Source organism: Anguilla rostrata, chromosome 15 (assembly GCF_018555375.3).
Source record: "Anguilla rostrata isolate EN2019 chromosome 15, ASM1855537v3, whole genome shotgun sequence".
Lineage (NCBI taxonomy): Eukaryota > Metazoa > Chordata > Actinopteri > Anguilliformes > Anguillidae > Anguilla > Anguilla rostrata.
The window spans coordinates 33328918-33341474 of NC_057947.1; the positions used below are offsets into that span (position 1 = coordinate 33328918).

Consider the following 12557-nt stretch of genomic DNA (forward strand, 5'->3'; position numbering starts at 1 on the left):
CTCCAAACTGAGGTCCGCACATGTATCCATGAAGCAGAACATTTCGGAAACATTATTAATATTTCCTGTGCCTGGCCAGGCAGTGTAAAAAAAAAAAATCTAATACTTCTTAGCATTCATTTATGTTTGAAGAGTATTAATGAGTTATTTATTTATTTATTTGGTATTCTGCTACAAGTGTGACAAAGCAAGTTGCATTGTCACACCAACTGATCACAGGCTTGCTCTTGCAGATATCCTTTTGTTGTTTATTGCCTGTTTGAAAAGCCAAGTCTCCGCCCCCCCATTAGGCAAAAGCTGGTGAACAGCTAATTTTTTCAGTGTTCATGTCATTAATTGAGCAGCATTTGTGATTTGTTCATTTTTTACATATAATCTCCTCCCTTTTCAGACACTTAGAGTTTCCACAGTAGCAAGCTACCACAACATTAAAAAGTCACGTTCCTTGTTTTTGAATGCAATATCATGAGTGCAAAATGAGTGCAACTGGACAATATATTTTTGTATCCGGGACAAATGCTGAGCCCATTTCCCCAAAAATACATTAGTTATGGCCAGTCTTTGACCCATGAAAAATAAATCTTTTCAAAAGCAAACCCATGGCAAGCCAACATGATACAGCACCCTTCTCCCGGTGACAATTTTTTTTTTTTTTTTTTGAAAAGGCTCATTTAGTTTTCAAAATCAAAATTAAAGCTTAAACCACAAAAATCATATATCATGGAGCATGTCTCATTGTTACCAAATGACTGTTGCAGTGACTTTGCAATTGTTTCCCTAAAGGTGTTTCTATTTCCAAATATTTTCATTTGTTGTTCTGTTTTGGCATTTTTTAGGCAAGCGGACACAATTGTCTTGTGTACTGGGATTAACAAAACGAAAACAAAAAAACTGATGGTTCACATTATTGACCTTGTTGATACGCAGAACATCAGCCTCAGCCTACAAGGGAAAAAGTGCCCGTGCTCTGAAGGAAATTCTCAGAATAATTAATCAGCTAATCTTAGGAACAAGTCTCTGCAAAGTGCCTGTATGTAGAAGGCAGAAGGAAATCTATGGCCACCTGACATTCCTTTTTACAATCCCACTGAGCCCTGGACTCAAAGTGGGGAAACTCTGGAAACCTAACAGCTGTAAGCTTCATCAGTGCTATGGACAACACAGCAGACAATAAGCACTGCAATCCCCTCATTATTCCCAAAACTATAAAAAATGACTTTACATTGGAATGAGTACTCCCCCCCCCCCCCAAACAAGCAAAGCAAAATAAACACAGTGTACCAGTTCATGCAAAAATGATGCAAAAAATTATTAAAATTATGCAATAATCTGTTAATGTGTGTGCAATATAGGAGTGACATGATAGAGTGTTCTGGGCCCGGTCATTTTATTTCACTTTCCCACAAATAAAACTGTACAGGATAAACATTTGCACTGCTTTGCTGTTTGAAGACGTGAGCTTCTCGCTGTGAGTGCGTCCTCAGTTGTCCAACGGGTCACTATGGCAACGTGGTGGGATGCAAAAGGAAAAGAGTTCTCTGTACGGTACAGCCAGTTTGTTTCTTGCAGTTCATTACACACCCTTGCGTCCATTTCGCCTCTCCCAGGAGTTTCTTTCAGTTAATGGAAAGTTAACTAGTCTGCACACTTTTCTTCTGCAATCCCACACTTCTGTCAGAGTGCAAGGCATGAAAGGGTACTTTTTTTTTTTTTCAAAACAAAACTAAAAATCAGGAAGAAAATCTTTACACCATCAAGAGCCTGTGTACTGGCAGAACTAATGCCAAGTCTGTTCACCAGGCGTGTGTGAGGGATTTATCCCAGGAAGGTCCCGTAACGTCACAGTCCAGGGTGTTTTTGTGCTTGAACAGCCAAACCAGAGCAACGTACCCAAACCTGTAAATTCCAAAGCGAGGAACTCTGTCGGAGTGCGCAGGGCAATAAAACATTTAAAATTAATAACAACGCGAGGCAGACCGTAGAACAGAAGAATCTGGATTTTCCTCACGAATTAACCCAGTGACGGAAAATCAAAGTAAACTGGAAGCTGCGTTCTAAAGTAACTCATTATAGAACTGTCGTAATCCAGCCAAAAAATTAAAACAAATATTGACGTTCCCTTTGTACAGATTGAAAACAGATCACGGCGAGTCGTGTAAACGGACACTTTTGAAAACTGAACTACACCTCCTGGTCCTATATTATGATGTCACCCCAGAAGTGCTGACGCAGCAGGAAAGATGTTAGGAGGCTCCACACCTCATACTTTAACTCCATTGGTGCAATGGCACGTGACATCATCACAGTTGAGATTCAAGGGAGGAAAAGTAACTATGGAGCCCATTTACGCAATATGCAGAGCACTGTTGTCTCTGAATCGTGTCCAGTTGGATACAACCTTTAGTTGACCTTCTCAAAAGTTTAACCAGCATGCAGATGTGGAAGAGAGAGAAATAAAATATTGCTTAGAACATTATGATTCAGTTCTTTTCACGTGACTTATACTTCTTCCTGAAAAAAGCAACACAGAATTGCGCCCAAAATAAGCTCCTTAGAAATTTTTAAAACGTTATATATCATTTTTTAATCTCCCAAAAATCAACTACGGCATAAATATAGTAGTAGTAAACACATTAATGTGCAAAAGCAAAAAAAAAAAAATCTGTAGTATTTTGCAATCCAATTATTTTTGCCCATAAATAATTTATAATCTTTTAATTTAGTACAGCAACAGCATAGCAAAAAAATAAAAATAAAATTAAAGCTATGGCTTTATTAAATTCATAGTCTTCCTAGACCGCTCTTTTTGAGTTTTTTTGTTTGTTTGTTTGTTTGTTTTGTTTGTTTCACTTGTTTTATTTCCCCCTGCTGGTTTCCGTAGCGTCAGTCCGTCAGTCAGTCCGTCAGTCAGTCCTGCAGGTCGGGGCCCTCCAGGTGGTCGGGGATGGGGAGCCCGGTGAGGACGGTCAGACACTTGTTCCAGACGTTGAAGACGGGGCAGACGGGCTGGGCGAAGGCGATGTCGAAGGTGTGGAGGAGCTGGGCGCTGGCGGCATCGTAGAAGGCCAGGGAGCCGCCGTCGTAGTCCAGCAGCACGCCGACGCGGCGCAGGTGGGGCGAGGGCTCCACCGGGACCTCCTTGCCGTTGTGCCGCACCAGCCACGAGTTGTTGCAGCGGCACAGGACCCAGGAGGCCGAGTTCTTCCCGATCCACTCGTGCTTCGGCGCCGACTTGTAGGCGATGCCGACGGCATACCTGCCAAAATCCCAGAAAAACAAACAAACAAACAAACAAACAAACAAACATTACATTACAGGCGTTTAGCAGACGCTCTTATCCAGAGTGACTTGCACAACTTTTTACAGAGCATTGACATTGCATCCATTTACACAGCTGGATGTATACTGAAGCAGTGCAGGTGAAGCCCCTTGCTCAAGGGTGCAACGGCAGGGTCCTACCGGGGAATCAAACCTGTGACCTTTAGGTTACAAGCCCAGCTCCCTGCCCATAATACTACACTGTCCCACCCCCGACTGCCCCCTACAGAACGCTGTAACTGTTCAAACATCTTAAAAAGGAAAAGCTAAGTATGTACCTAACACTGGTTCAAACACGCACCCCAAAATAATGCACTTTGTTATTTAAAAGCGGCCTGAAAATAACTGCACGAGTTTGAATCACGGAACAGAACTGAGGAGGCGTTAGTTCCGCACCTGCGGTGAAGGCCACAAGAGAGGTGATGAAAGAACTTTCCAGAATTAATTTCACATTGAGGTGAGTTTCTGAAACAGTGGAAAATTTATGGCACTAGTCACTTTTATGACTACTGTAGATCACCGTGGTGCGCGCTGTCATTCTCTCCCAACTCCTTAAGTCCACGGGTCATCAGACAGGAATCCCAATCTGCAGTCTAACGTGCACGGAATATTTACTGGGTGCATCTACTCTGCTTTAACCCTTGGCAGTGACGATTTCCCCATCGGAGGGTAGTTAACGACAGCCCAACAGTTCAGAGGGCTCATCAAAAAATATGCAGATGAAAATTCACAATGACTACACCCCGGAGAATATAGCTGGAGCACTCTGATAATAAAGAGGACCACCAGGCAGTTTAGAGAGTTCGGTTTGATATGAAATGAGTAGAATTCAATTTGAATAAAACTGGAAGTTGCAGTTCAGAGAAATAACGATAAGATGTTACACCCCTTAAGCCAAGGATGGAGGTCACAGGAGAGGAAGACTACAAAGGACAGAGCGTGAAGCTTCTTCAACTCCATTTTGGGTTCGCGCTACGCTATGCTGTCAAAAAATGATTCATTTGAACCAAATAATTACCTTGCTCTCTCTCTAAAAAAAAAGCACTGTCATTGGTTGAAATCAGTGAGGTTAACGTTGGTGGGATCTAACAAAGAGATAAAAAAGAAAAAAAGAAAAAAGAAAACTTGGCTAATATGATCACATGACTGCCGTACCATGTACTTCCTCCAATCAGAGACTCCCAGTAGTGCCTTCCGCTGTCTATGTAGACGTTTCCGACGACACCGTAGCTCCCCTGGCTGCTGAAGCGCTCCTGCGTGTGGCTCTTTTTGGAGGAGGCCTCGTCCCGCTCCACAGTCAGGCTGTCATGTGACACCTTCAGCTTCCTGTGAGCAGACTTCGGGTCCAGCTTAAAGGGCTGACCTGGAAAATCGACGGTCAAACTGGTCAATGTTGGTTTCTTTGCGGAAGTTTTTTGTTTTTACTGCAATGCTAGTGCCCATTACAGACCGTGCAATGCTAAAATTCGTTAATGGCATTGTTGTCGTAGGACTACTCAAGGAATTTGAGTCAGGATATAAACATGATATAAAATAGCGGATGAGTTGATAGACTCAGTAGGCTATAATGCTTTGAATGGCAGACAGGTGCTGTTTTTCCATTGGATGACACTGTTGGCCTGAACATACTCCAGATGTCAGATCAGCAGACTTACAACTGGCAGGAATATTCTTTAGATTTGAGATCACCAAACTCAATGTAGACCTGAATATTTTGTAGATATCAGATCATACTCAATGTAGGCCAGAATATTATGTAGATATGAGCTCATACTCAATGTAGCCCTGAATATTTTGTAGATATGAGCAACAGTCATGAGCCCAGAATATCTCTGTAGATATAGAGGCTACTCATGTAGACCTGATTCTGTAGATATAAGATGGCCATACTCACTGTAGACCTGAATACTCTGTAGATATAAGATGGCTGTACTCACTGTAGACCTGAATACTCTGTAGATATAAGATGGCTGTACTCACTGTAGACCTGAATACTCTGTAGATATAAGATGGCTGTACTCACTGTAGACCTGAATCTGTAGATATAAGATGGCCGTACTCACTGTTGGTCTTCAGCTTGCCAGGCTCGCTGCTGCGGCTGCCGGCCTGGTTTATCGCCTTGACGATGAAGATGTACTTGGTTCCGCTCTGCAGGCCGTGCACGGTGTAGTGGTTCTGCTTGATGTTGGGCACGATCATCCAGCTGTCGGCCGAGTTACACAGACCTGCGTCACAAACAGAGTCGAGCGCTCAGAGGGGCCGCCGTGCCGATGGACATTTCCGCCTCAGTAACATACCGCAGCACGTTTCTATAAATGTGAAAAGATACACTCAATGCATGTGGTGTTCATAAACAGGCCTCAAACAGATGAACGTAAGCGTGTAGGGTAGTCTGTGTCAGTGTTTGGTGGGCTGTGGCAATGTTTGGAGTAGACTCTGTCAGTGGGTGGGGTAGACTGGGTCTGTGTGAGGAGTAGACTGTGTCAGTATGTGGAGTAGACTGGGTCAATGTGTGGAGTAGACTGGGTCTGTGTAGAGTAGACTGGGTCAGTGGGTGGGGTAGCCTGGGTTAATGGGTAGGGAGGCACGTAGTCAGTATTTAAGCCACCGAAGAGACAGGAAAAAGGATTCTCCATCCATTAATTACAACCTCATAATCGCAGAGGGAAATCAGTCTGAAGTCGACAATCAGACTCAAACAATGGACACTGGGGGTTTAACAGGATCCTATATAATCCTACAACAGGAAATGGACTGACAAAAAACGTTCCATTTTCCCAAAAGTGAAATGATTCAGAGCTAATCTCCTCTAATGTGCAATTTCAGCTGTGCAAACACAGATCACTGCAGCCCAATTTCATATTACACTTGGTAAATAATTTAAGAGTGTGCTACCCTTTTTTGAAGTTATTTTATGTTAATTTAACCCTCCCCCAGCCCTCCTCCACCCCGATTTGGAAGACATTATTTTTCCAACAACCTGTATGCAAATGTGTTCAAGGGCAATGGAAGTGGGGTGTATGCGTACAGAAACCAGAAACTTGGGTGCTGTGCCATCGTTTAGCGATGCATGAAGAAGCTATTTGCTGCTTTGGCATTTGTCAAGCTGTCATTAAAGTGTTACACAAAGAGACAGCACCACCGCATTGGCCTTAAAATCCAACCGTTTGTCATGACTACCGTGAGGCAGCCATTTTTTATCCCTGGCACATATACAGTATTTATAATGCATATATTTCAAGCATGTGTTTATACGCCATATAAACTATACACATTATAATGTATGTGTGTGTGCGTGCCTGTGTGGGTGAGTATGTGTATATATATATATTTGTGTGTATGTGTGTGTGTGTGTGTGTGCGCACATGCCTGGATGGGTGGGGGTGTGTGTGTGTGTGCCAGCATGGGTGAGTATGTGTGTATATGTGTGTGGGTGTGGGTGTGTGTGTGTGTGTGTGTGCGCGTGTCTGCATGGGTGAGTATGTGTGTATATGTGTATATGTATGTGTGTGTGTGCACGTGTCTGCATGGGTGAGTATGTGTATGTTTGTGAGTGTGTGTGTGTGCGTGTGTGTGCGTGCGTGTCTGCATGGGTGAGTATGTGTATGTGTGTGTATATATGTGTGTGTCTGTGTGTGTGTGTGCACGCATGTGCCTGCATGGGTGAGTATGTGTATGTGTGTGTGTGAGTGTGTGTGTTTATCAAACCCCATGTCCACGTGATAAGGTAATCCATGTACAGTACAGCCTCAGGTAACACGCAGCCATACTCAGAGACCCTTTATCATAATGCAGTCATCCATTCATCATGGAGCTTCTGCTGCTGCATAACTGCACATCAGGAAGTCTGGTCCATCACTACAGAATCAGACCCTTCGCTGTAAAGTATATTTGCCCTGTCCCACATTTAGCATGCAGACAGGGGTCTACTGTACACAGCCTTCCTCTGAGAAGCGGAACAGCCAGTATTTCTCATTCGTTCCCTTCACTGAAACTCCACGCTGAAACGCATCTTGCGAGCTCACAGACCGACGACCACAGCGCAGTGAGGGGAAGCGCCTCGGGCGTCGCCCTGCTCGATCCAGGACACCAAACCGACCGAGCGGCAGCCGCGCCTGAGCTGCGCATCGGAGCAGAAGAGGGCGCGATGCTTCGTTTGGCATGCCGGGACCCCGTTACTGCGCTCACCCACCGCAAGTACCCCAAGCGGCCCCGCGCGTAACGCGGGCATTAAGGGAACCGTCCCGGCTCGACTCCCTGCACCGCCCTCCGTGAGCCGCGCGGCCAGGATGAGCCTCCTGCCCGCCGCTGACTAGAAGCCAAGTCAATTTCAGGACCTGCTGGTTGAGTCAGTGGAAAGAGTGCGGCTTCAGCCTTCCAGCAGACAGAGCGTATTACCATCTTCACGCTGCCTCGCTCCCTGACTCCTCAAAGAACGATCGTGAGAGGGATGAAAAACCTTGATACATTTGACACTCAAATATTTCACGACTCCCAAGATTGAATATTAGACTTCTTGTGCCGTAGGCAGTCACCCGGGTTCAGCTGGGAAAAGACAAACGTTCATCTCCCGCGCGTTACTTACTGACGAGGTTGGCCTGCCCGGTGAAGATGGTGTACTGCAGCTCGTAGGAAACCACGCTGAACTCATCCTCGGACGTCCAGTGGACGGTGATGGTGTCGTAGGAGGCCGTGCACAGCTCCTCCCTGATCCCGGGGGGATTTGGCGCTGCAGGGAGAACATTGAGTAGATTCGTCTTCATTTTAGTCAGCTCCTTGACCCTTTGAAGAGTTAGGTTTTATTGGAATGGCTTTTCTTTTTTTTTTTCAAAATTCCGAGTCTGTGTTCTAGAACTCCATTTCTTTCAATCACTAGCGATTGCTGTTGCATCATCATTAGAATTGTTTTGAATGTGTCAGGGAAAGAAAGACACTATTCTTTATACAAACGTATTGTGAACCTCCACACCTTCAAGGGTGCATAAATGTCTTCAAAATAGACAATACTGATGCCTTTTCAGCCTGAGCAAATATAGCACTATTTCTGCTGAGTCGGCACTTCCTGTGACTCCAGTCAGTTTTTAACCCTGTGAGCCCCGGCACACTGCACCTCACTCCTTAAACCTCTCAGAGGAAAAGGGCCCCAAACTGTAGACCGGTCAAAACACCGTCAATTTAAACGTAAAACCTCCAGGCCCCTCTCACTCATTAAACCTCTCAGAGGAAAAGGGCCCCAAACTGTAGACCGGTCAAAACACCGTCAATTTAAACGTAAAACCTCCAGGCCCCTTCACTCATTAAACCTCTCAGAGGAAAACGGCCCCAAACTGTAGACCGGTCAAAACACCGTCAATTTAAACGTAAAACCTCCAGGCCCTCTCACTCCTTAAACCTCTCAGAGGAAAAGGGCCCCAAACTGTGAGACCGGTCAAAACACCGTCAATTTAAACGTAAAACCTCCAGGCCCCTCTCACTCATTAAACCTCTCAGAGGAAAAGGGCCCCAAACTGTAGACCGGTCAAAACACCGTCAATTTAAACGTAAAACCTCCAGGCCCCTCTCACTCATTAAACCTCTCAGAGGAAAAGGGCCCCAAACTGTAGACCGGTCAAAACACCGTCAATTTAAACGTAAAACCTCCAGGCCCCTCTCACTCATTAAACCTCTCAGAGGAAAAGGGCCCCAAACTGTAGACCGGTCAAAACACCGTCAATTTAAACGTAAAACCTCCAGGTCCCTCTTACTCATTAAACCTCTCAGAGGAAAAGGGCCCCAAACTGTAGACCGGTCAAAACACTGTTGATTTAAACGTAAAACCTCCAGGTCCCTCTCACTCATTAAACCTCTCAGAGGAAAAGGGCCCCAAACTGTAGACCGGTCAAAACACGGTCGATTTAAACTTAAAACCTCCAGGTCCCTCTCACTCATTAAACCTCTCAGAGGAAAAGGGCCCCAAACTGTAGACCGGTCAAAACACCGTCAATTTAAACGTAAAACCTCCAGGTCCCTCTTACTCATTAAACCTCTCAGAGGAAAAGGGCCCCAAACTGTAGACCGGTCAAAACACCGTCAATTTAAACGTAAAACATCCAGGCCCCGCTCACTCATTAAACCTCTCAGAGGAAAAGGGCCCCAAACTGTAGACCGGTCAAAACATGGTCATTTTAAACGTAAAACCTCCAGGCCCCGCTCACTCATTAAACCTCTCAGAGGAAAAGGGCCCCAAACTGTAGACCGGTCAAAACATGGTCAATTTAAATGTAAAACCTCCAGGTCCCTCTCACTCATTAAACCTCTCAGAGGAAAAGGGCCCCAAACTGTAGACCGGTCAAAACACTGTCAATTTAAATGCAAAACATCCAGGCCCCGCTCACTCATCAAACCTCTCAGAGGAAAAGGGCCCCAAACTGTAGACCGGTCAAAACACCGTCAATTTAAACGTAAAACCTCCAGGCCCCGCTCGGCGTGGCTCCATGTTTGCTAGGTAGCGCTGGAATAGCGGGACCCAGCAGCAGGACAGACCGGTTGCCAGCAGCAAGATGGGGAAAAATGCATTTCTGCCTGACCGAGGCACCCAGGGGCGTGAGCATTTCATCACATTAAATCACAGAGACATCAGTGCCCGCAGAACTGCCTCGCCCTGCAGTGCTGACAGCATCCAATCAGAGACAAGGCCGGCAACACACACACACACACACACAACGCTGTCATCACAAATCCAGGCAAGGGGAGAACAAAAAAATCTTTCAATGGGAGTTTTGTCTAAATTGACTAACGAACACATTACTGTGAATAAATAACAGAAGCAGAATCAATAGCATCCACGCTACCTGTAAGGTAATCCAGACTTTCCAGCATCTTCTTTTCCCGGGAGAAGTCGAGTGCAAATGTGTCAAAGGTGTCATTCAGGTTGATTTCCGGTATCAGGATCTGAGAAGACGCCGTTGCCATAGATACCCTGAGATGTAAAGTACATCAATATTAGTGGATTCTGTCGTCCAATACTTCCTTATTCGCGTGTAAGCACTTCATGTTACTGCAATTTCTGCAGGCAAGTTTTAAATCCGTAGATGTGCTAAACTCCATCCCGCTAACTGAGCTGGTTCACCTCTCCGAGATGCTCTTGGCGGTCTGCAGGAAGCGGGCGTGGTCCGTCTCCTTGAGCGTCTGGTCGGCCTGCGAGACGAGGGAGGAGGATCTCTCGATGCACTGCTTGCAGTTGGAGATCTGCTGAGCCAGTTTGCGCAGCCTAACGACCTGAGCAAGCACAAGGAGAGGGAGAAACGCGGGGGGGGGGGGGGGGATCACACACGTGAAACTCTCAGAGGTTGGCTCAGACACACCCCGGTCCTGGAGTTGCTTTTTGCAGATGCTTCTGCTTTTTTTTTTTTGGTCCATCAAACCACTATCTCTGGATTAATTATGAGGCTTAATGGATGCAGGTGTGGTTATGGCACTCCCAAATTACCTCTCAGGACAAAACAAGCTCAAAAAAAGTGCAAAATGCACTAGGGGCACCAGCTAGGGTACTGACAGGAACAAAAAAACAAGAGAGCACGGTACTCCAGCACCTCAAACAGCTCCCATTCCCGTCTCTCCTCACAGAGACATAGGGCCTCACATCCTGCATTCTGTACGATTCTGTAAAGTTGGAGCAGAACATGGCTACTTATTGTTTTGGGTGCAAGAGAGCCAGCACACATGAATCTTTCTATTTGTCCTTCAAGAGAACGCTGAAACATAAAAAAAAATAAATGAGACCCTCATAATAGCTTTGAAATAGAAAACAGACACATAGAAAGCGAATTCCAAGCAGTAACAGGACGCCCCCCTGTGGTTTACTCAGTGTAATGCAAGACAGCGGAAAGGAAGTTACCTCTGACCTTTTTGTACAGACAAAAAAAAAACAAGCCCTTCAAAGGATTTATTGCCTATTTCTGATATCAACCTTTTTTTTTTAATTAAAAGCCACCACCAGTACTGCCAAGCCCAGCCAATCTATGATTACTCTTCCTCAGGATGGCCTATTGGGTTTCAAGCAAAAGTACCGACACATTTATTTCCTGCGCAGACGTGAAAATTCAATTTCATTCTCACACGGGCACAACCCAAGTGGGTACAGATATCACATGGTAGTTTCCAACTCCGGCCTTTGTGTGTAAAAACACCGGAGGTCCTTGCTGTCCCAGCATGCCTCATTCAGAGCCGACTGTTTGTGCGATTCAAACAGCTCCATGTAACACCCAGGGCCCAGAGCCATTCCATTGGCCTGCATTCAAAATGAATCCTGAAATCAGCTTTCACAGGTCAGACACAGAATGCACATATTCATCAATTAACCTGAAGCTGTGGGTCAACAGTACTGACTTCCACCCCAGCAAACCGCCCTCCTGCCTGCATGTCTACAGCGGAGCAGGAGGTGATAACGGACAACCTGTGCGATGCGGCAGTGCTGTACCTTCCCCTCCTTGATTTTTGTCCCGATGATCTGCTGTCTCTGCTGGATGATCTCGATCAGAAGGTCACACTCTTCCAGCAGCCGAGCCTCCTGCCGGGCAGCGTTCACCTGGCACGAGAAACGGCAGGAATAAAATCAACTCAAGAAAAAAAAGACACCTGACACGCAGAATATGCTTCTGCATAATCGAACGTGAATGGCGAAAATCAATCTTCCATGAACGAGTGACAATCTTCACTTAGGTTTCTGGATTCCATTTGATTAGTTCAAATCTTTTACTTGATTTAAAATCTTTGATAAAAGTCCTAATGACAGCTGATGTGTCAGGATTACATCCCAACTGTGCCAGTGTCGGTTGTGGATGGGGTTCCATTCAAAGCATCACAGAACTGACCAAAGTGTCACCCAGAGGAAAGAGGGTTATCAGTCTGCTAGGGCTTCACCTCAACGAGCAACAGCGCCCTCATCTGGTTGATTGGGCACCTGCTTGTGCCAGTTGCACCTGTTGCTGTTCATCAAGAGGGCATTTCTGAGGACACATACATTCTAGTATGTGCCATCCCAAATTTGACTCAGGACACCAAAGCGATGGGGTTAAAATGCAAAAAAAATTCGGAATGAAGCGCGGAAGACTGTATTTGTCATCTTAGCTAAAACATTTTTGTGTGGCGAAGTACAGCAGTCAACCAGTGCTGGTGCATACAACAGATTAGCTATACTGAATAAGGCAGGGTAATTTGCTCAAACAAAATCTAGCATGCACACGGGTTCTCCAGGAACT

At 45.5% G+C, this 12557-nt stretch overlaps 1 protein-coding gene across 5 annotated transcripts in view; it reads right to left on the bottom strand.

The window, feature by feature from the left end:
- Positions 1-1365: 1365 nt before the first annotated feature.
- The window catches only part of LOC135240573 (E3 ubiquitin-protein ligase Midline-1), a 109701-nt gene continuing 98509 nt past the window's right edge, over positions 1366-12557 (bottom strand). For all 5 annotated transcript variants that reach the window (XM_064310200.1, XM_064310197.1, XM_064310201.1 and 2 more), the window contains 7 exons: positions 11777-11884; positions 10427-10575; positions 10149-10276; positions 7904-8047; positions 5382-5543; positions 4474-4681; positions 1366-3256 (listed from right to left, as the gene is read on the bottom strand). In XM_064310200.1, coding sequence (XP_064166270.1) covers positions 2908-3256; positions 4474-4681; positions 5382-5543; positions 7904-8047; positions 10149-10276; positions 10427-10575; positions 11777-11884 — 1248 coding nt within the window. In that variant the 3' untranslated portion in view covers positions 1366-2907. The remainder of the gene's footprint in view (positions 3257-4473; positions 4682-5381; positions 5544-7903; positions 8048-10148; positions 10277-10426; positions 10576-11776; positions 11885-12557) is intronic.